Source organism: Lemur catta, chromosome 1, assembly GCF_020740605.2.
Source record: "Lemur catta isolate mLemCat1 chromosome 1, mLemCat1.pri, whole genome shotgun sequence".
NCBI classification, from domain to species: domain Eukaryota; kingdom Metazoa; phylum Chordata; class Mammalia; order Primates; family Lemuridae; genus Lemur; species Lemur catta.
In genome coordinates this window covers 197,005,011-197,029,065 of record NC_059128.1, presented here as the reverse complement: position 1 = coordinate 197,029,065, position 24,055 = coordinate 197,005,011, and the positions used below count along the sequence as shown (strand labels likewise).

Sequence of the window (24,055 nt, the reverse complement as noted above, 5' to 3'; positions counted from 1 at the left end):
AAATAGAAAAATCAGCTGGGTGTAGTGGCACGTGCCTATAGTCCCAGCTACTCAGGAGGCTGAGGCAGGAGAATGGCTTGAGCCTAGGAATTTGAGGTTGCAGTGAGCTATGATGATGCCACTGCACTCTGGCCTGGGCAACAGAGAGAGACTCTATCTCAAAAAAAAAAAAAAAAGAAAGAAAGAAAAGAAAAAAACTTAAACATAACCTCTCCATTTCAGCAGACTTCTTAAAGAGGCTGAGTCTTTTAATTTTCTTTAATTTCTTCACATTCCAATAAACTCCTATCAAATCCAAGCCAGAATAGATTGGCTGAACATTCTATAACTTTATAAATCTTATTTAAACTCAGTATATTAACTTAATACACATGCATAGATTTCTTAAATAATCAAATATTAAGTTTGTATTATACAAAGATGGTACTTCAAGCTTGATTTTACCATATTAAGTCAGTCCCACTGGTGGCAGTTTATTATGAATATACTGTGCATGCTATGAAATGGTGAAGATTTCTACAGTTTATAAGAATTAAGTGTATTTACTATGTTCTGTAATTGCTTCCTATGACTTGGACCTCAAATAGAGAAAAACCACAATTAAATCAATACCAATAAAAAACACATTAACTTTATTACAGGTGTAGTTTAAAACCAGAAAATAAATAAGTTATGACTAACGCATGGCAAAGATAAGAAATGACATCACCATGGTGTTCGATCAGCACTATAGGCACTAACTTTGTGGAAATGATAAATAATTTCATGTCCAAAGGTCAAGCAGTGAAATAATATGTGAGAAAAATGAGATGGGGGAGAGTGGTAGCAAATGTCAGGGTAATACTGAATTTTCTACATTCATTTGGAAGGAAAAGGACCATTGTCAAATTACAACGACAACTGAAAGTTGTGGTTTAATTTATAAAATGTAAACAAAAACCCAGTTTATAGAAAATTCAAATATAAAATATTTAATAAACTGGCTTTCTGCTAACCCAAAATGTTTACTTATAATTGGAGTTAATTTCTTAACTCTCTATGCAATATATCAAATGTAGAAGCCAAGTAATTTCTAGTATGCATTATGTTTATACCTAGAAAAATCTTTTTAGAATTTTTTATTTTGAAAAGTACATAACAGGTATGAGAGGCTTATCAAAATTTTTCAAAACTCAGTATATTTTTCTCATCTCCAGAAATCTAGAAACCTAATAAAACATAAATTGAATCAATTTTGAAACTATCTCTGACAAGGTAAAAACACCAAGTATGTATCTAAAATTCATTTTGAAAATATAGTCTCAAATAACTCAAACCAAAAGTAATGACCATTGGTGTCCTCCAGAATACTGAGTTCTAAATGAACAAAAATTTACATGCAGTTTTCTAGCTTTTAAGAGAAACATTTCTTTTTCATTATAAAAGTTGCCTCTAATGAATACAGTCATAGAGAAATAGCACAATTCTTATTCAGTCCCTAAATTTTCACAGGCAGAAACAGGAAATTTTATTTTTTCCCCACAGTTTTATGTATTGGTCTATGGTGCTTACAAATAGCAACACCCTTGGGCTGATACTATTCATAGATTTTGCTTAAATTTTGAGGGGAGGAAAATAAAAAAATCTCACAGGTCAAAACTGAATCACATAAACTGACTGATTCTACTTCAGTAAATGAAGGGCAATTCTAAAATGCAAAACAGGACAGGTGCAGTGGCTCACACCTATAATCTCAGCACTTTGGGAGGCCTAAACAGGAGGATCACTTGAGGCCAGGAGTTTAGGACCAGCCTGGGAGAGACCCTGTCTCTACAAAAAATAAAAAATTAGCTGGGTGTGGTGGCACATGCCCATAGTCCCAGCTATTCAGGAGGCTGAGGTGGAAAGATCAATGGAGCCCAAGAGTTCAAGGCTGCAGTGAGCTATGATTGCACCGCTACACCCCAGCCTGGGCAACAAAACAAGACCTCCTTTAAAAAAATGAAAAATAAAAGTGAATTAAGGCAGCTTTAAAAGAAAATAAAACTTATCCACCCAAAATAGTGCTACTGTAGTATAATTCATTCCTTAAGAAGTTGTGCGTAAGTCTAGGTCTAGATATAAAAGCCAAAAATCAAAACAAGTATTGCAGTTATGATGCAGCATCAGGTGCTTTTACTTTAGTGAATGAAAAATGGTCACAACTCAAATGAATGGGAATTTAATGTGAATATATGCACCTCACCAGAGATGTTTACGTTTATTACCAGGGATGTCTTAGCAATTCCATATTCCTCATGAAGTCAGTATAACTGTTGTAAAAAAATCAATTGTGGTTCTGAATACCCATTCACAGTTGACCTCAACAACGTATCTGATATAGGAGACTGATTATCTGTGACAGGCAGAAGCATGTGGTGGTCCTCAGTCCCAAGTGGAAGAGCTAGTGGTAAAGTCACATCAGAAGGCTTCACATCCATAGTTTCTGATAAAGGACTTTTTTGCATGGAATCTTGTTCACTCACAGTATGATTCTCTACACTGGAATCTAGAGTTTTATCTGCACCTAAAATGGAAGGGGAAAAATTTATATTATCTCTTAAAAACAAAACAAAATCCATGAGGTAGATTCCCAGAACTGTACTCCAACCTCCACACCTTTAATAAACCTGTTTCTTTTTGCTGATATGCCCTCTTCATTATCTATACAAATTCAATCTGGGCCTCAAGGCTAGATTCAAGTATTAACTCTGTTATAAAAATGGACTTAATCATTCTAAGAATGAAACAGGGTGACCTGTTTCTTATGTACTTTATTACACATTTGCCAATTTTCATCTCTCTTCTTGCTATTTAACATTCTACTCAGGTATGCCTTGAATCTTCAACTAGACTGTAAATTCCTTGACAGTAAACATCAAGTTATACTTCTCTAATTCCTTCAAAATACTGAATAGTGATATAACTTAAGAAATACTCAAGTTATTCATTGAATGTTTAATGTTCTTTCAATGTTTCAATGAGTGGTTCATACTATTCTGTGAGTTCAATTTCAGAAGTATGGCGCTTTCACATATTTTTAGAGGTAAAAATTCTGCTCTACTCAAGGAAGCAATTATCATACTGATTAAAGATATACTTTTGCCTTCAAATTTTCCACTAGCTTTAACATGCCTATTGGGCCAAAGTGTTAGTCCAAACATTTCAGTTTCACCACCTTCGTTAAATACAGACAAAACTGTATATTTGCTTTCATAAAATTATAATTCTCTGTATTCTTCCCAGACTACTCTTCAGTTCAACGAGCCAAGAGTACAGCCTGTGCTTTCTTGTCCCAGTGACTCTTCACAATGTTCTCTGCCTGGAATGTACATTCCATTCCCCATCTCCATACTTTGAACTCTTCTCTACCCTTCAAGTGCCCTAAAATTAAGCCTTTTCTAATACTCACCTCAGAAATATTTAATATCTTCTTTTTGGCACTTTTGCATTTATCATGTCCTACATTTTCCCTTATTTATTTAGATTTCTGGTCTCCCCGAGGAGGTTGTAAGCTCTTTGAGGACCAAGACTATGCCTTGTTCAACTTCATATTCCCCATGGTTATATGTACTTTATAAGAACTTAATAAATAGTTGCTGAATTAATGACTCACTGCAGTTTTGAGTTTCTAACTTACTCTACGATGTTTATGTTTATTATAAGAAACTTACTATTATCTTTATATACCAAAGAAGCCTAGTGTCATTTCTAATCATGACACAATAAAATGGTAAGCACAGTGAAATTTTTCCAAGGATTTCTTTTAAGCAATAGACCTAAAACGTTGTAGTCTGGCTTTCCATTTTTATATAACCATGTGGGGCTACCCATTTCCCTATTGCCTCTTATATACTTCTGACTAGTGTTCATGATAACCCTTTTCTCCATAATAACTACAGTAAACCCTGGGTTACCCATACTCTGGTATGGGGGATGGTGCTACATAGCTTGCTTCTATATTCCTTCATTCTTTAAATTGTTCATGAGTCAGGTTTTTAAAGAAAAATATTTCAAGGATTTTTTATTAGAAGCTCAATATGAAAAGAAATCCTGAGTGAACTTTTCTGCAAATTCTAAAGCCACTTTCCTCATTTATATATCTAGTTTTTAAATAGACATTTAACTTAAACTGTTTAAATATACATCTTAACATTTTAAGGAACAGCACCAATATGAGAGCACTGAATTAAAAAAAAAAAAAAAAAAGTATTTACCAGAATGGACTTTTGTTTTGTGCTTCTTTAAATTTTTAATATCTGTATATGAATTTCCACATAATTCGCAGATAAATGGTCTTTCTCCTGAAAAACAATTTTAAAAGTTTAAAACTTCAATATTTAAAAGCTGTTAGCTAAGACACAAATATCAGTGTTTATGAACACAAGGCAAATATTATTATATTATTTAAATTTGGTTTCAAATTACCACTTTAATAACTTTGTTATAATAGAGTGACATGAAAAATTCTATGCACATAGGCACTCCTTTACTGTATACAAAGCATCCCTATTTCAGGGAAAACTGAGCATTTTCATTAACAGAAATTTGTTTGCAAACTAAAAAAATAACTTACTCTTTTATTTCTATCAGACATAGAGTGAGTGTCAATTATATGCCAGACCCTGCTAAGAGCTAGGGGGAAAATAAGCATAACTATGGCTTTTGCTCTCAGGTACTTTACAAATTAGAAAATCCTTAAAAATAATTGACAGCATGTTACAATATTATAATTCTTTCAAAGTAAGAACTATTCAGTGCTTTATACTGTAAACTAAGGAGCATGAGAATATAGACATTACCAGTAAATTTATTAAATCTCTATTACGAAAAATAAATAAATAAACCTCTACCAAGTACTCATACTATTCCAGGTAGGAATTATGAGGAGGAACTTTTAAAAAGAAAAAGTCAGAAGAGTACACTTTCAAACTGGCATTTTCCTTTGCTTTTAACATTTTTTACATTAATTATTTTCTTCATACTTATACACTACTTTTTACAATAAACATGTCAGTATTAAGATTTACTCATAAAACTTGCATACTAAACACTGTTTAATAAGAAAATCTCATGTTATTTTGGTATTACCTACTCCTTTTCATTTCTTGGTAACTCTGTGCAATTTAATCCAAATCATTTAAAGACTACTGATTATCTGGCATATTTCTTGGAAAACCTATACAATTCTTTACCAAATTTAATTCACACTCCAAATAATTAAAAAATAAGCAAGTAAGATGTTGATATTTATACACTAGAATATTGCTATAGGTAGAGTATGATTAGATACCATATAGTCCACAATGGTTTAAAAGTCAAGAATTACATAAAAAGAAATTAAGAGAGAACAAAAAATAATACGTTCTCCCTAAACACAGACCTGTATGGGATCGAAAGTGTTTGTTGAGCTCTCCTGAGGAAATAAAACTTTTCCCACAAATACCACATATGTATGGTTTTTCACCTAGATGGAAAATAAAAGATAGCGAAGTGGTATACTATACCAATATAATATTTATCAGTTACAAATAATCTAAAGTAATCTGTTCTAAAATATTATTTAAATTAAAACCTCTCTATATTGTATTTTAGAGGTATTTTCAGTGATCCAACTTAAATGAATATGAGTAATTATTTCATACTGTTCATGTAACCTGATACTCTTCATATATTAAAACTTCATTTCTGCAAATGTTCCTTCTAGTGGAGATGAGCTGGGTAAGGAGTCAATTTTTATATGATTAAGAACATGTAAATTCATCAATCCATATTTCTATTCTTGCTATCTATATTGTTAAAGGAGAATAAGAGCATTTAGGGAAGATTCTTTTAAAAAATGTACCCCACAAAAAATGAGCATCTTTGACCAATACAGGTTGCTTCAAAACTGGTATTTTGCATTTGAATTATCTGTTTGATTTGTACATCTCTGAATGTTTGTGTAGGAAAGGTCCTAAGAAGTTATAAAATCACTGTTCTACCCAAACCCAACCTCTATCCCTTAACTTCACTCCACAATTTTATCCAAAAGACTTAAACTTTAAGAGGCTAAAAAAGTATTCTAAAGTCATAAAACATGTCTCAAGTTTATATATTCTTAAAATTATCTCACTGATTTTAATGTATAACTTACATGATAAAAAAATTTCACCCACCTTGTATTATTCTAGAAGATAAGCTTTTATATCTAATATGTATGTGAAAATCATAAAGCTTCAAGTACAAATAATCTAACTACAAAGTCTATAATATACTCTCTATAAAACCCTAATTCCCTTTTTCTTTTATTTATACTGTTCCTTATTTTAAGCAGTCTCTCCCTATCAAAATCTTACCTGTATGTTTTCGAGAATGAGTGATAAGAGAACTAGAGACAGCAAATGCCTTCCCACAGGTATCACACACGTAAGGTTTTTCTCCAGTATGCCTACGGACGTGATAGGTCAGGGTGCTGGCTTGGGCAAATCTCTGTCCACACCTATCACAGACATATGGCTTCTCTCCACTATGCTTCCTGTTAGTAAATGAAGTTAAGTAAGTAAAACAATTTGTAGGTCAATCTATATAGCAAGCATTTTTCATATCATTTTCCATATAGCATTTTACTTCATTTCATCTTAACAGGCTAAGATTATATATTTAAAATCAATAGTTCTTTCAGTGTAAACACTCAAAATAAATTTTTTAGTTATTATCAAAACATTAGTTCTCAGATCAGTTCAAAATATTTTGCCATCATCTTTATATGGTTGTCAGTGGGCCCCTAATACTGTAGGCAATTATTTTCACTAGTCTATTCACTCACTTGTCCAAATTCTTTCCTCAAACCACCAGTACCTCCTCACCCACCCTCACTCTCAGCTCACATACCTGCTTCCTATCTCGCTGAGAAAAATTTAAGTAATCAGAAGAAAATTTCTACCATCGCAACTCTCCACCTATAGCCACTTGTACCTATATAATTTGCTTTCCCTCTGGTCAACTATTACATGAGGGTGACAGTTCATCTGAATCCAACAACTCCCATTTGTATATTGGAGATCCTACTCAATGACTTCACTCCTACAATTTCCCCCATCCTACATTATCCATTTTTCTCACCCTGTTGGATCACAGCAGCATACAAATATACTGATATGTCTCCATCTTAAAAAATAAAAAAAAGACCCTCAATCCCACTTGTTCCTCCATTTCTCTGCTCCCCTTTATCAAAAACTTGAGACTGTAACTGTTCTCCCATTTCTTCTCTACTAGCTTCTGCTAACTCGCTTTTGTCAAGAGTACTGCTGACCTCCCACTTGCTAAATTCAAATCAATTCTCAGTCTTCATCTCCCTACCATAGAATTTTACATAGCTGACCCCTCCCTTCTGGAATAATTTCCTTCACTTGGATTCCAGGACAGCCCACTTTCTAAGTTTTCCTCCTATACCAGCTGCTCCTTTCTAGTCATCTTTGCTGGTTCTCACCCATCTCCCAGAATTTGTAAAGTTAGAGTGCTTCAAGACTCAGTCTTTTGATCTCCTTTCTATCCACATTCATTCTCTTGGTGACCTCATTCAGTGTTATAGCTTCAAATACTATCCATATGCTGATGACTGCCAAATTTATATCTTCAGCTTGAACCAGTCCCAGAACTCCAGACTAACTAATTATCTATTGCACATCTCTATTCAGAAGTATAACAGTCACCTCAAATTTAACATGTTCACAGAACTGTACTCCTAAATTCCTGCACTACCACTTAAATTGCTCTACACATAAGACTTCTCCATTTCAGTTAATGGCAACTCAACTTTTAGGTGCTCAGGCCCAAAACTTCACAATCATCTTTGACTCTTTCTGTCAGATCTCACAATCTGTCTGCAAATTCTGTTAGTTCTACCTTAAAAATATTGTCTATCCAGAATCCAACTACTAATCTCACTGCTATTACCCTAGCTTGAGCCATCATCACTCTTGCTTGGGTTTTATCTGTAGATTCATAACTGTTCACCCTGTTTCCACTCTTGCAACCCTAAAGTCTTTTCCTATTATAGCAGCCAGAGTGATCCTCTTAAAATACATTTTGGACCATTCTGATCTTATTTCTGGAGCAGTCTGATCTTATTTTCTAGTAGTTTTCCCCACTTGCTTATTCCCCTCCAACCATCATGGTTTCCTTGTGGTTCCTTGAATGTGCTAAGAATACCATTTGGAGCAACCACAATTAGAACTCTGCTGTCCTGAATTCTAATACAGAGTAGTCCATTCATAAGACTATGGTTATTAACAGACTAAAAGATCAAACAACTCCTGTTTTTGTTTTTTTACCTTGCATGAATCTTGAGATTGCTAGAAGTTGCAAATTGTAAATTGCATACATCACATTTATAGGGTTTTTCCTCACCATGATGCATGCGACTATGGAAGACTAGCTGGCATTTCTGAGCAAATCCTTTATCACACAATTCACATTTGTATGGCTTCTCACCTAAAGGGACAAGTAAATAAAATTTATATTTAGAAGAAAATATTCTGTTTTAGTTGCTTAAGTAATTATCAGCATTCAAAAAGAGTTCATCAACAGTACTAGTTTTGGTATTCAGAAAATGTTAAAAAAAAAATGTTAACTGCTGTAAGTAAAAGCAAATAGGATCTTTCCAGACTACTGAAAACACCAGTAGAATTAAAAGAAATTAATGTTTGTTAATTCATAATAGTGAAAGATGATCAATGAGAGACATACATACTGCATCTTAAAAAGTACAAATCTAAGTGTACCAATGGGTGCTAATACTTTACCACCAGAAAGGACATGCAAAATAAAGGTAAATGCTGAAGCTGAGACAATGTTTACGTGTAATTCTAATAAACATATTCATACGTCAACAAAGTCTACAAGGTATATAATGAGAACTGTTGGCAATATCTGAAAACTGGCCTGAGTTGTAATTACTTTCTCTTTATCAGTTTTAATATCTTTGTCTCTGTTAAGTATTTGGGAAGCTAGAACCAAATTTATGTTTATTTTGAGGGAAAATGGTATAAGGAGCTGATGAATTAGGACTTAAAATATCAGTTATAATAAAACAAATGGCCATTAAGTAGTTGGTTGCAATTACAAGTAAATTTTCAATAGTCTGTCCAGGCATGGTACCTCACACCTGTAATGGCAGCACTTTGGGGGAGGACAAGGTGGGAGGATCACTTGAGACCAGGCATTTAAGACCAGTCTGGGCAACACAGCGAGGCCCCCATCTCTACAAAGAAATTTTTTTAAAAAGCCCGGCATGGTGACGCATGCCCAGGAGTTCGAGGTTACAATGAGCTATTATTGTACCACTGCACTCCAGTCCAGCCTGGGCAACAGAATAAGACCCTGTCTCTAAAAAAAAAAAAAAAAAAATTTGAACAGTCTAACATTGCTAAATACTTTTATGAATAGAATAATATACCAAATCTTGGTGACAAGTAGTATGTGATAATATGTTCTGTATAAAAAAATTTAGACACAGTATAAAAATAATTATATTGCCTCACAAACCGGTCTTACCTGTATGAGTTCTTACATGCGTTTTCAGCTGGTTACACTGGGTAAATGCCTTTCCACACAAGTGGCAGACATAAGGTTTGACTCCTTTATGTATTCTCATGTGCCTTCTCAAGCTGCTGGCTTCTGAAAACACTTTCCCACATGTGTTACACATTGGCTTGGCCTTGGAATACCTCTGATCCAGCTCTTCCCCAGAGTTCTCCAACTCATAAGGACTCTTGACACTGGCTATATTAGACATAGAGTGTTCTTTCAGAGCACAGTTTGGCTGTGATTTTCCTCGTTTCCGTTTCACTGTAACAGTTTGCACAATATCTTGTGCTGGAAAAGTATTTTCCATAACTGATGTCAACTCGAGTTCTGAATTATCATTTCTTTGTGTAACTTGTTCTACTAAGGGTGTGGACAATTTATTTGTATCTAAGAATAATTCAACAGATGCGTTCTCTAAAATGTCACTGGGATATTGTACTGTTTTATTCTGCCCTGTTTTCTGGGAGTTGAAAGACTTCTTTTTCTTTTTACTTTGAGACGACTTCTTTGCTAAAGCTCCTTGTTTAGGATTTGCCTGAACTAAATCTGTAGATACTTCTGATTTCTCCCGATTGTTGTAATCTCGTAGAGTAAGAAGACAAGTCTGTTGATTCAATTCAATGTTTCCAGTAATACTAGATAACTCTGTAGAAGAGGGATTAGCAATAAAAGCAAAATCTTCCATCTTTATTTTACATTTAGTGACCACCTCTTCCACTTTGAGATAGTCAGCAGCCTGATGAATTTCTTTAACATTCCAACTGTAAGGAAACAAGGCTAAATGACAATATTCTGATCAAAGAAAAACTGTTTTTGAAACACAGCTGCAATATACTTCAGTGTCTTTTAAAGACCTAATGAAGCAGAATGCCGAAAAAGGTGTAAGAGAAAAACATTTATATAATTAATTCATTCAGAATAATGTTCAGATAAAAATCTCCAATTTTACAGAACTTGAAAAGATGAAAAATAGCTATTCATAGCTGTCAATGGACCAGTACAGAAAAACCAAATGTTAAATTTTCTGGCTGTTTTAAAGAAAACCCTAGAACCCAAAAATAGCTGCTGGCAACTCACTGCCTCCTCCTATTCACCCTGAGGCCTCTTCAGATAGCAGCCAACTTTTCTGGATTGGCAACAGGAAGAGTAATAAAACTTGTTTCCTACTATCTTCCCCTGCTCCCTTGTGAGGGACTTTAAGTTTCTCAAACTTTACTGTGCATGTCAATCACACAGGGAGCTTGTTAAATGTAGACCCAGATTCAGGAAGTCTGTGATGGGGCCTCAGATTCTGCATTTCTAGTACACTCCCTGGTGATGCCGATGCTGCTGGGTTAGGGTTACGGTTAGAGTTAGGGTCGGGTCACTTGGAGGAACAAGGTTTTAGAATGTGTTAAGCTGTCTCTAGCAACCCTCCCACCTTTTTTAGTGACACTCAACCCAAGTAAGCTGGAGAGTTTGTCATTAGATTTATATAGAAAAGATTTAAGCCACCATGTTCAACATTCTAGTTAAGGTTTACTGAGCATCTACCATGGGTAGTTTTAAAGAGACATTAAAAAATAACAAAATGAGAAATAAAATAAAAAATAAAAAAAAAACAACAAATAATCCCTGCCCTTCAGAAGTTTACAATGTGGTGAAAGGTTTTAATCCAGTAGTGGCTCTGGCATTACTAACTGAATTAATTGGGATAAGTCTGCATCTTTAGGGGCTTCAATTTTCTTGGCTGTATAATTAGAGAGTTTGGTTGGTATTCATATTAAAAATATGACCCTTTTAATTATGTGAGAATGGAAATACACACACACACCCCCTCCAGTAATGTTCCTATTTGCCATTTTCCCCAAATATTGTTTAGTTCTCTAGGAAGATGATATCTTTTCCCTCTTTATTATAAGCCAGAAACATGTTTATATAGTGCTAGTAATACTGTTTTTAAAAAAGGACTAAAATTTGAAGTGAAATTAAAAACTAGTGTCAAGCATCTCTAAGATCTCTAAAAGTAGCCATGTTCTAATCATCTTCTAATTAAACCTGCTTTGACTCAAGTGCCACCTCTGTTTTCTCTTATTCAATTTAGCATTACAATGGATTTTCAGAAATTGTCTTTTATTATAAACTTAATCATTTTTCAACTCATTATAGATTTATAGGCTAATATGAAAACCCTGACCACCAACTTGGAGAATATTTCATTCTCTGGGAAAATCCATCCCAAGTTCCTAAATATATTACAAATAAACTTTTGGTATATAATCTGTTTGAGTCTTTTCCCTAGATAAGAAAAGTTACCTAAGACATTCTCTTTGGCTGGGCGCGGTGGCTCATGCCTGTAATCCTAGCACTCTGAGAGGCTGAGGTGGGCGGATTGTTTGAGCTCAGGAGTTCGAGACCAGCCTGAGCAAGAGCGAGACTCCATCTCTACTAAAAATAGAAAGAAATTATCTGGACAGCTAAAAATTTATATAGAAAAATTAGCCGGGCATGGTGGCACATGCCTGTAATCCCAGCTACTGAGGAGGCTGAGGCAGGAGGATTGCTTGAGCCCAGGAGTTTGAAGTTGCTGTGAGCTAGGTGACGCCATGACAGTCTAGCCCGGGCAACAGAGTGAGACTCTGTCTCAAAAAAAAAACAAAACACTTTTCTTTCAGCTCTTGGCTGTAATTTTTAAAATATATAATGAATGATTTTTGTGATCGAATTAATTCTCTATTTGCAAAGAAACAGCACAAATTCCCCAAATATAAAAACAATCTTATTCCCCTTTTATACAAAATGTTTTATACGTATATACAGCATCATCACTCTCCAAAAACATCACATTTCTTCTTAGGCATTTTTATTGATTTTGTCACATAATTTATTATTAAAAAGTATAATAAATGAGTGATACTAGTAGAATGAAAATCAAATTTATTCTACCACTATGTGTAACTAAAAAAGATCTTCTGGTCTCAGATTATAATTGTGCTTAATGCTCCAGAAAATGAACCACCAAACAAGATAATAAGGTCAGGTAGCCTTTAAGACCAATATAAACTAGCATTAAGTGATACACTAATTGTACAATATTAAAATAGTAATTCATACCAACTATGTATTTCATAGACAGCCTATACTCTCAGTCAGTTAAGAGAACCAATCAGCATTTGTTTTCTTCAGTAACTGATCTGCTTTTGTTTGTAAGTATTAAGTAACAGTGTTTCCGAACTTGCTTTCATCTTTTGAACAGCCACAGAAGGTCATTTAATTACATAGTGACAGGTATATACCTAAATGGTTTACAAGATTAGTTCACTTAATCCTCAGGACATGCCTATGAAACCTATTATAATCCTCATTTTACATACAAATGAAAAAGCAGAGATCCAAAGAAATTAAGTAACTTGTCCAAGATCACAGAGTATTAGAACCAAGGTAGTCTGGCACCAGAGCCTACTTAGTTCTATTATTCTGCCTGTTTTCTTAATCATTAAGTTGTAAGGCTTTCTATTTTAGTATAAGTCCTCTCTTACATTTCTGGCTGGGCTCAAAGAATTAGCTCCTCAGCTCCTCAGGAAAGATATGTACAAGAAAAGATTGAACAAAACACCTGGCTCTTCTTTACACTGGTTCTTTGCATGAAGGCTCAAAGAAAGGTGCTCTGCCCTGGGTTCAAATCAATTTAAGATTTTTCTCTGGTATAGTTATTTGAGAAAAGAAAACCATTAAATTGAAGGTCAACCAAAATTCACTAGTCTTATTATTTTTTATTAAATAGTCTAAATTTTACTATCAGAAATGTCTGCATAGTCAACTATTTAGCAAATTTAAGTAATTTATCACGTGAGATTAATCTGTGACACTATTCCTTTAATCAATTTACACAGAAGTGACTCACTTGAAGATTTCATTATACTAACATTTAAAAATAAATCCAGAACAGCATGAATGTTTCCTTTTCAAAAGGATTAAGTAGCACCCTGATTCTAGTTTTTTTAAACAAGTTTATTTCCATGATAAGCTACAATATAAAAAGGAGGGAAGGATTTTGCTTAATGTGTACATGCATATCTCCATAGAGATCATCTGGAAAACAATGAATGAAAATATACAAAAATGTTAACAGCGGTTATCAGTGGGTGGCAAAATTTCAAGTGCTCCCATTTTTTTTCTAATTTTTCTCCAAGAAAAGTGGCATTAAAGGGGGAAGAGAGGGGAGGGTAGAGAAGAGAAAACAAAGGAAGGAAATTAATGTTCACTGGGAGTTGGTTCTTCAAGTAAATCCATATTTAATCTTCATAGTTAACACCAAGGTAGTTATTGCCATCTCATTTTTAGATGGGGAAACAAGCCCAGAGAGGTTGCATCTTGCTCAAGGAGACATAGTGACTAACAGGCAAGATCTAATTCCAAAGCCTATAATCTATGTCAGAAGATTATCAACAGTCTACTTGTATTTATACTTTCATAAGAGATGGAATTAAGAAGACAGGGGTAATCTGACCAGTTTCTCTTTGCTTTTATCCCCTCTACATTCCTCCCACAATCAGCAAATGTAATGGTATTAATTCGTTAAGTGGTGAGACACACAGTGCCTGCATTCATTATCAGATTCATTAGAACCTAATTCTTGTTAATGCGGTGACAGCAGTAAGCATCATAGAGCAGCATTCTAGCATCTCCGACCTGACTTAAGCATTAATACTGGTCAGTTAACAGAGACAACAGAAGGAGCCACTGCCACGTTATGCTCCAACGAAGTTATTTTCCAGAATCAAGATCAAGAAGAGGTCCCGCACGCTGCTGTTTGTGTTGGCAGTGGGAGCACTATTATATGAACACAAAGGTTCTTCCTTCTTTCCCCATCTACTCTCCACTCCAAACACCTTAAGAGGTAAGGGATAGAGTGAGGGAGAGAAACAAAGAAATACAAAGACCAAAAAGCAATGTGAAACTGGAATTCACTTAGAATTTGTTGTGTTTGATCTTAGAGTTTACATAACTAAAATCATAGCCTTTGTTTCAGTAGATAAATGTGTCAGAAATCATATTAACATCTGTGCTTTTTGTGCTTATGAAATGTCTGCTCATCCCAAATCAGTAATGCTGACTTTATTAAAACATTGTGTGCATAAATATTTGAAGTCTCTGAGTTCCGAGAATGAATGTTAAAAATACAAATCTACTTTAGCTTTAAAGACTACTGACTAGCTTTTATAACTGAAAATAAAATGTGTACTTTACCTGTCAAGATTTAAAGTTCCCGTGTATATAAACTCCAACAATTTCTGAAATCCATCAGCCTTCACCTGACTCTGATCAAGAAAGACATTGTTCTCAGATGTGCTTCTGTAGATCGCACCAAAATACTCACTAAAAGAGGCGAGTACATTCCTATGAGCTTTAAACTGGAATTCCCCAATCACTATGGTGCAGTCACAAAGAAAACCTGCTTCCCGTTGTTTGTTCAGTCTCTCTAAAAGGTGTTCACAGTGGTGTGAATACTGCATTTTGATATCAGAATGGAATTTTACCCGTGATCTAAAAGACAAAAAGAAATAGTAAATCAGTAGCCGTACGTTCTTATCAAACGTTCACTCAAGCAATTGATGGGGGGAGAAGGGGCAGAGGACATAACCTGAAGTTAGCTCTCATTTTATCATCATCAAGCATATATGGTTAAAAATGCTGAAGGGATATGTGACTTTCTGTTTTATCTTGACCAACTAACACAATCTTTTGGACACCTCAATAAATAACGATGAATGAAAACACTTCCACCAGATGAAAAACACACCGCAAAATTTCACGCTTTTACATCAGTTGAGCCCTCAGACTTTCAAGCTCAGTAGACATATGCATGTTAAGAAAAAAAATTAAAAGCCAGTAAGAAATGATCACCTGGGTCAGATAGGGCGAGACACGGTAAGAGTTGTTTAAAATTGCTCTCACATCACCAAAACCTGTTAGTTTCCCCAGTGCAGTTTCACTAAAACGCAAGGCGCCCGCCCAGGGGGCGGGGAATGCGCCGGGCCAGGGACTGTCAGAGGTTCCATTACTCGCCACACCTTCCCGCCTCCCTCTCTCCACACAAGGCGGCGTCGGAGAGTGACAACCAAAGCCGGTCCCTCCTCGGCTTCTGTTACCCAGGCCTCCACCAGCTCCCACTCCCGCGAATTCCCACAGCAGAGGTTGTGACCAAGGCCACCACCCGGGCTGCCTCGCCCAAGCTTTCCACCTCCGCTGTGACCCGTGCTCGAACTCCTAGGAGGCCGCCCTCCGATGGCCCAGGGCCTGGACGGAGAGCGGGGATGGCGGGCTGGGGGTGAAGTGGGAACTCACCGATAGCAACCCAAGGGGGAACACAGTTTCTTCACTCTCTCTCCGCCATCTTGGGAGGACGTCACCGCGCTGCGCTCCGCCTCTCCCTTCTTCCTCCACCGCGGCGTCACGTCCGGCTCTGTCATCCCGTAGCCACGCAGGAGCCGCTGGGGCCGTGGAGGTCCGACGCTGGCTAGGTCGGGACCGGCTGGCCCACGGAGACCGCACTTCCCCTCATGCCAGGGTCCCCCAACCCCGGGACAGCAAGCGTCATGGGAACGCGATCTAAGGACTCGCTCACAGCGCCTGGCCTGCCGCCTTACTCATTCTAAGCATTCCGGTGGGCCGACAGTTACCGTCCCGCGCTCGGCCCACATTCTAGGCCGAGGCCGGGCAGCGCCGCACAGCGATCCTGTCTCCTGGGGCCAGCTGCGCACTGCATGCTGGGGCTTGTAGTTGCTCGTCTTATCCCATCATCCTCCCCATCCTTAGGGCCCCACCAGTGGGAACTGCTGCGTTGTGTACCCCCGCTCTCGGCCATTCGGGATTTTGGAGCTGAGACTGAGCACCCCTTTCCCGTTTACGTACCCGAAAGCTCTCGGGAGCCTCTGCTTCTTGTCCGCACCAGCCAACTGTAGCTCAGTTTCTAGGATACCCTTACCTGGTGATAGAAGTCGGAGATGCACGAAAGCGCAGCAAAGCAGTTGAGCACACTGGGCATGCGCAACATTAGAGGAAGGTGGGCTTTATACCGGAAAAGGTTTTCCTGCGTCTGGACTAGAAAAATTTTAATACAATTATTTACATCGATTTCAGATTTTGAACAGTGAAGGAAAAAGATACCAGTTATCTTTGTAATATATAAAAGTATGAGAAAAAATGTCTTGTTGGTATGTTAGAGTGGATTCTTCCGTAGTACCTGCGGACATTATAAAGTCTCAGAAAACTAGAACTTCAACATTTTTTCTTATTAAAAGTTATATGTCAGGACTGCAAGGAATCTTCCCGCGATGTTATTTGAAGGACAGCGTCGGCTTAAACATATTCGTCTTTTCACTCCTTAATATTTTTTCCTCCTTGCTCTGTTTATAATATCCTTTGCTCTCTGTAAGAATGTTTTTGAATAAAACCATAGCCATATCTTTATAAGGAAAATATTGAGGCTTTTTTTCTTGATTTTATCTGAGTATGATTTTATTTCTGATTCCATTTTTTGTAGGAACCATTTTTTGTAATGTATTAATTAAGAAATTTTTATGAACTTAGGTATCACGCATGACAGTATGTAGAATAGGAATAAAACACGGTCTCCCGGAGTTTAGGGAAAAATGCAATCTCGAGGGGAAAACTACGAAAACCCAAGTAACATAAAAAGACTGTTCAGGAGGCGACCATTCTTACACTGCTTTTGATATCCATTTCTAGTCTACATTATTTTTTCAATATTAGATTGTGAGTTGAATTCTTGTTTCTTAAACCTGGGGCAGATCTTTCGCATGTGAGTCAAGCCTTCAGTAAAGTCCTTTTGTGAACGAATAAAGTAACATTCAAATTGAAAGCTCAAAAAGTTCTGCAAATTGCTATAAGATCATGTCTTTGAAGGATCAGAATAATTTGTAGTAATTATAAGGTTAACACACCAGTCTCAACGAGAACAATAAGTTGTTTCCGCCCGGTTTCGAACCGGGGACCTTTCGCGTGTTAGGCGAACGTGATAACCACTACACTACGGAAACTCCGCTGGCAGCTCCTGCTCTATAAACTCTTGATATGTATGTGTTGATATGTAGTTCGCAAGTATTTATCAGTAAGTTACATGGGATTGACGTAATTTTAAACATAAAAACAAACAGAAAAGGAAAAGATAACCATATGCTCAATTGAACAGTGCTAAAACTATTTCAAAAGTTTGAATTTGCATTTCTTTCAAAGCTTCCCTGGGTACCGCTGTAGAAATCAGGCGTTTCCTTTGGGTATACTTTTCTTCTTTTCTAGGAAAGAAGCGTTTTATTACACATCTTTCCGCACCTCGCGCTCCTCGGAGTTTGGGGAGAGCTGTGGGGCTTCCGCCGGCGCTGGCAGGCTGGCCGCACGCGATCCCGAGTCCTGGCCACAGCGCAGCACGCAGCCCCCAGCCCCGCGGCTTCCATTCAGCCGGCGAAACACCGATTCCTCAGCCTCTGGCGGAAGGACCTGTAAATTATTTTGTAGTTTCCTCCCCGTGCTTCCAAAGAGCAACCAGAGGTTCTAATTTGTGTAGTTTTAAAATCTTCTACAGGGTGTGCAAGATCAGACACCAAGATGCGTTTTTTTCTTTATGAATGTGGTTAAATTTTTCTATTTAAGAATTTCCTGTGACCTTAGAAACTTCACTTTTCCGGCAGAGGCAGAAACCTCCTTATGCCTGAACATCCAGACTAGAGAATGAGAATTAGCTTCCAGATTACACCACAGGGATATAATCCGACAAAATTGTTTGTTTTTTTTAAATGTTCCGCCATTTTATTAATAATTGTTTGGATTTTGTTTAGAAACCACAGGAGGGAAACACAACAAAGCATTGCTCAGGATACAGAAAAAAATATTAAAAGCTTTTAAAACTCATTTTAAATCCTAACATTTTTTTCTCCTTTTAGAAGGTGAGTGTTTCAGAAGCGAGGACAGTGCCTCCTCTCCTGCTACAGCTTTCCCGTTAAATCTTTCCCATTGACATGGGCGTTTTCCAGAGCTCCCTGCAGCCAGCACCTGCTAACCAAACTTAAGTGACTTTGGAAAATAAAACTCTTTGTGGCTCTTCAGAATGTTCGAGAAATGCACTGCTGAAGGGTTAGACTTGTATACTTTGGTGGGAAAGCCGAGTTTTCCGCCATTGTGGGTAGGGATGGCCCAGCCCCTGGGAGAAGCAGTCGCGGGCGGTACCACGGGGCTCACCGGGCGCCCAGAGAGCCCGGGGGCCTGGGGCTCTCCCGCCGCCGGCCCGAGCCAGCCGGGCGCAGGCCTCACCGCGCCGGGCCGGGGCCTCTGTGACGTGGCGTTGCCGACCGTAGGCCCTGGCAGAGCCCGCAGTCTGAGCGGCCCGGCGACAGGAGGCGGCGACGCCGGCGGCGGCATGAGCTTCTACCAGCTACCGGTGGTGATCGACAACGGCTCGGGAGTGATCAAAGCGGGCCTGGCGGGGAGCCGGGAGCCCCAGTCTGTCTACCCGAACATTATGGGCCGCGCCAAGGGCCAAGGCTGGGCGGCCGAAGGCGAGCACGAGCTGTACGTGGGCGAGCAGGCGCAGGCCAGGAGAAGCGCGCTGTCCGTCAGGTACCGCCTTCCCGCGGCCGCCGGGCGGGCGGGGCTCCGGGGGGAGGAGGAGCCCCGAGGACGGGCGCGGGCGCGAAAGCCGGGAGCGGGAGGGCTCCGCGGGTTGGCCTGATTGCAAACGCGCGGGCCGCTAACCTCCCAGGGTACCAAACGTCTTAAAGACTGAACATTACTTGTTCTCTGTGTCTAAACAAATGTATTCAGACGTATAAATAAAGTTATCGTTCGTAATGTATGAATTCATTTAAGAATATTACGTAATTCATGGTACCTTTTGTCATTTGGGTTATTCTCTTCAATTAACTGATATTAAAATTGTACTATAATGTTGGGATTTCCCAATTTTTTAAAGTCATGAACAGTTTTCCAAAGGGAGAGGGTGTGGGGTGCAACAAAAATTGCAGAGGAAGGTGGCTGTGCTACTTTTTGTTGACAGTTACCTTCTCTGAGAGGCTGTGGCAGTTATTGCCCATAAGGGGTAGTGGTAATAAATACGGGGATTAACCGTGGTTTGAAGAGTAGGAACTGGAAAAATAAACAGCTGCCATTTATCTTATTGCTCTCCCTACAGCTACCCAGTGGAGCGTGGTCTCATTACTTCCTGGGGGGACATGGAGATCATGTGGAAGTATATCTATGACTATAACCTGAAGCTAAAGGCGTGTGATGGCCCAGTCTTGATTACCGAGCCAGCACTGAACCCACTGGCCAACCGGCAACGGATCACTGAAGTGTTTTTTGAGCATCTGGGTGTTCCTGCCTTCTATATGTCCATCCAGGCTGTGCTGGCTCTCTTTTCTGCAGGCTTCACTACTGGCCTTGTGTTGAATTCGGGTGCTGGTGTTACCCAGTGTGTGCCAATCTTTGAGGGTTACTGTCTGCCTCATAGTGTCCAGCAACTAGATCTGGCAGGCCTTGACCTCACCAGCTATCTCACCATACTCCTGAAGAACCATGGTATCATGCTGCTTACTGCTGCAGACAGAAAGACTGTTGCAGAAATTAAGGAGACCTCTTGTTATGTGGCAATGAACTATGAAGAGGAAATGGCCAAGAAACCTGACTTGATAGAGAAAATTTACAGACTACCTGATGGGAAGATTTTCAAGCTCCATGACGAACTCTTTTGTTGTCCAGAAGCCCTCTTCTCTCCCTGTCTCATGAGCCTTGAGGCCCCTGGCATTGATAAGATGTGCTTCAGCAGCATAATGAAATGTGATACGGATCTGAGGAATTCCTTCTTCTCCAATATTCTTCTTGCTGGGGGATCAACCTGTTTCCCTGGTTTTGACAAGCGGCTAGTTAAGGATATAGCAAAGGTGGCTCCTGCCAACACCCCAGTGCAGGTTACAGCTCCCCCAGAAAGGAAAATGTCAGTGTGGATGGGAGGTTCTATTCTTGCATCCCTGTCTGCTTTCCAGGACATGTGGATCACTGCTGCAGAATTTAAAGAAGTTGGACCCAACATAGTACACCAAAGATGCTTCTGAAATACAAACGAAATTGTTAGAAGAACATGTTTTGCATGTATGTGACAGAAAACTTTGGATATTATGTTTCTGGGAGAACAGAAAATACTTCAATTATTGGGATGTGCATGTCTCTGTTGCTTTTGTATAATGGGGGGGATAATAATGGTGAAGCAGTCAAACAACAGATGTTTATTGAGCAGAACCAAGTTGCATATTTTAACCAAGTTAAAATAGTGTTTCCTATAGTGTTTCTTCTACAAGTTGACCTTGGAGAGCTTACATTTCCCTTGGAGAGAGCACATAGCGGTATGTATTCTATGTGCCAAATGAGTGATAAGATTTAAGCTTTGTTGAAGTTTAGGGAAAGAAGGTTGCTGTCATGGGGGAAGACTTCATAACAGAGGTATGTTATCATGGATGGGGTGGTATTGAGATGGGTAGGAGAGGGCAGACATCCAGGCAAGGATAATAAAATGAGCAAGGGGCTGGAGATGAGAATGAACAAAGCATATTCAAGGCATGTTTAGTAGACTGCTTTTGTTTAAGTGAAGAGCTCATATGGAGCAGAACAAGAGCTATGAGTAAGAAGGTAAATTAAGGTCAGAGACTGAAAGGCTTTAAGTGCTAAATGTCCTATAGGCAAAGGGGAGCAATTAAAGATTTAAAAACAGGAGACATAAGGAAATTATGTTATGATAAATGGGGCGGTAGTTTGAGAATAAATTGAAGTGGGAAGACCCTGGAAACTCAGTGATCAGTTAGAAAGTTAATAGTCCAGACATAAAATAGTCAAGTCTTGTACTCAAGATTGTAAGCAATAGGAATTTAAAAGAAAAAATTATGAAAAAATGACAAGACTTTGTGCCTAATTAGGTAGACATAAAGGGGAAGGAAGGGTCTGAGATGATGTGGGAAGCTGAAAGCATGGTGGTAGTATTGACATATAACATATTTAGTATCTGCTGTATGTAACGTAGTGTGCTAAATGCTAAGGAGTCAGATCCTGCCCTTAAAAAGCTGGCAGTCTAGTAGAAGAGGTGGAATTCATACCTAAATTACAATAAGATAAGGTAGAAGTTGATTGAGTGTCCTAAGAGAGGTATAAAATGCTCTGGGGGGATCCATAGAAGGGTCCAATACCAGTTGAGAGCCCAAAGAAGTTTTTTGGTAGATGTGGCTAGTATTTAAACCTAATAGAGTACCTTTCCCTCTGAATTTAGAGGGCAGCATATATGGGTGTAGATCCAAACCCTGCCACCTACCAGCTGCATGACTTAAGCAAATTGTTTAAACATTTTGAAGATAAATTTCCTCATCCAGAAAATGGGGTTGCTGATCACTGTCTCACAGGGTCATTATGAAGTTCCATGAGATAATGTACTTAAAGGTACTTTCAAAATACAATAAAATGTTATTTTTTACTTACAGAATTGGAGAATTTACAGGTCCAATTCAGATACTACTTCCTCCAAGGCATCAAACATATTTATTCCTTTGTGTCTCAGCACATTCTATCACTTGTACTTCTATTGACCACTTAATTTATGCAGCATTATTTTTTGATTTGCTTGTCTTTCTCCCTCATTAGATATGTTCTTAGAAGACAAGGATTGTGGGCTTTTCCTTTTCATTTCTGCCCCCTTCTCTGATGCCTTCCATGGTACACTTCCAGTAGGTATATAGATATATAGAATTCAACGGAAGCACATTGCTGGCAAAGGAAACTGATTTCATTTCTTGGCACAGAGTCTCCCATTTTAGTGATTGTAAGACTAGATTGAGTAAAGTATAGAAATTATCTGAGGACAGTTTGAACAGTTGATACTCACACTCACTAGATTCACAAGCACTGTAGAGAGAATAATCCCAACCCCTCATTTTACAATTCATAAAGCATTTTTGAAAATAAAGAAAATAGGGTTAGGTATACATTATCCAATTTAAACTTCAACATCTCAGAGAAATAGGCAAGACAGGTATATTCCCATTTACAAACTAAGAAATAGAGATTTAAAGAGTTTAACTTTTTTTTTTTTTTTTTGAGACAGAGTCTCGTTGTGTTGCCCGGGCTAGAGTGAGTGCCATGGCGTCAGCCTAGCTCACAGCAACCTCAAACTCCTGGGCTTAAGGGCTCCTACTGCTTCAGCCTCCCCAGTAGCTGGGACTACAGGCATGTGCCACCATGCCCGGCTAATTTTTTCTATACATATATTTTAGTTGACCAGATAATTTCTTTCTATTTTTAGTAGAGACGGGGGTCTCGCTCTTGCTGAGGCTGGTCTTGAACTCCTGAGCTTGAGCAATCCACCCACCTCTGCCTCCCAGAGGGCTAGGATTACAGGCGTGAGCCGCCATGCCCAGCCCCAGATTTAACTTTTAAAGTGATCCCAGAGTAGCTTGCTTATGGTAGGACACACAGTCCTTAACCATGGTCTCTTAGGCCAGCAGTCCCAACCTTTTGGGCACCAGGGACCGGTTTCATGGAAGACCATTTTCCCACAGATGATGGGGGTGGAGGGTTGCAGAGGTCTGTGGCTGGTCCCCAACAGGCCCGAGGATTGGTACTGGTCTATGGCCCCTGGGGTTGGGGACCGCAGTCTTACTTAAGGCAGTTAACCCAGCAACTATCCTGGAACGTCTTGAACACACGGGATCATAGATGATCCTTTTCAAGTAATCTAGGGAAAGGGAATAAAATGTTGTAAAAATTCCATTTAGTTATATTTCCCTGCCCTTAGAATGGTCCTAAACCAACCCACATTAACATTTCACTTTTGCGACTACTGCACGTTTACGCAATTGAACACGAGTAAAACTTTTAAGATCAGCCTCCCAGTTATATGAAAAAACCGCATTATCCTGGCCATTATAAAAATCTGCTACAATTTATGGTGGAATGTTCCCCTCTTTTTACCTAATCATGACACAGCACTACTTTAAAGCAAAGTCAATGATTGAAAAGCCTTTCTTTCCTAATAAAAGGGAGTCAGTCCTTAATGTTAAGTGTCAACGGGAAAAAAAAGCCAAACTCTGTAAAATAATTTTAAAGAGATTTACTCTGAGCCAAATTTGAGGACCATGACCTGGATCCACACTCAAGAAGCCTTGAGCAAGTGCACCTTGTGTGGCTAGGTTACAGTTTGGTTTTATACATTTCAGGGAGACAGGGGTTACAGGTAAAGTCATAAATCAATACGTGGGAGGCATACATTGGTTTGGCAGGAAAAGGTGGGCCATCTGAAGGGGGGTGGGGATGGGGCTTACAGGTTACAGGTTGGCTTAAAAATTCTTTGACTTGCAATTGGTTAAAGACATGAAGCATTGTCTAGAGGCTTGGACTGTTTTAAGATAAGCTGTTTATCAGAGATAAGCCACCAAAC

The 24,055-nt window shown here is 38.5% G+C and overlaps 2 protein-coding genes and 1 non-coding gene across 7 annotated transcripts; 1 reads left to right on the top strand and 2 right to left on the bottom strand.

The window, feature by feature from the left end:
- Positions 1-2,134: 2,134 nt before the first annotated feature.
- Positions 2,135-16,619, bottom strand: MYNN (myoneurin). 5 transcript variants are annotated; one of them, XM_045539623.1, is made up of 9 exons: positions 15,916-16,619; positions 15,108-15,114; positions 14,818-14,888; positions 9,556-10,349; positions 8,334-8,493; positions 6,357-6,535; positions 5,402-5,485; positions 4,236-4,322; positions 2,135-2,545 (listed from the first exon to the last, which is right to left on the bottom strand). In XM_045539623.1, exons 1-9 carry the CDS (start codon positions 16,038-16,040, stop codon positions 2,283-2,285), a joined length of 1,770 nt encoding a protein of 589 aa, XP_045395579.1. In that variant the 5' UTR covers positions 16,041-16,619; the 3' UTR covers positions 2,135-2,282. The 5 variants fall into 5 exon arrangements, with proteins under 5 accessions (XP_045395579.1, XP_045395576.1, XP_045395577.1 ...); XM_045539620.1 differs by having other exon boundaries at positions 14,818-15,114; positions 15,916-16,102; positions 16,483-16,619; XM_045539621.1 differs by having other exon boundaries at positions 14,818-15,114; positions 15,916-16,061; positions 16,483-16,619.
- A 938-nt stretch (positions 16,620-17,557) lies between these two features.
- Positions 17,558-17,630, bottom strand: TRNAV-AAC. Its single transcript has one exon. It is a non-coding gene; the product is annotated as a tRNA-Val (tRNA).
- A 1,103-nt stretch (positions 17,631-18,733) lies between these two features.
- Positions 18,734-20,884, top strand: ACTRT3 (actin related protein T3). The gene is made up of 2 exons (XM_045556652.1): positions 18,734-19,203; positions 19,775-20,884. The coding sequence occupies exons 1-2, from the start codon at positions 18,776-18,778 to the stop codon at positions 20,691-20,693; spliced, it is 1,347 nt and encodes a 448-aa protein (XP_045412608.1). The 5' UTR covers positions 18,734-18,775; the 3' UTR covers positions 20,694-20,884.
- Positions 20,885-24,055: the final 3,171 nt, after the last annotated feature.

What these genes read in the sequence shown, in the direction of transcription:
- MYNN (XM_045539619.1), bottom strand. Translation starts at nt 16,040, where the DNA reads ATGACAGAGCCGGACGTGACGCCGCGGTGGAGGAAGAAGGGAGAGGCG. An exon ending in TCATTCTCGAAAACATACAG is followed by an intron (nt 5,486 to 6,356) that starts GTAAGATTTTGA and finishes TTTTCCATCTAG; the next exon opens with GTGAAAAACCATACATATGT. An exon ending in ACACTTTCGATCCCATACAG is followed by an intron (nt 4,323 to 5,401) that starts GTCTGTGTTTAG and finishes ATTGTTTTTCAG; the next exon opens with GAGAAAGACCATTTATCTGC.
- ACTRT3 (XM_045556652.1), top strand. Translation starts at nt 18,776, where the DNA reads ATGGCCCAGCCCCTGGGAGAAGCAGTCGCGGGCGGTACCACGGGGCTC. An exon ending in AGAAGCGCGCTGTCCGTCAG is followed by an intron (nt 19,204 to 19,774) that starts GTACCGCCTTCC and finishes CTCTCCCTACAG; the next exon opens with CTACCCAGTGGAGCGTGGTC.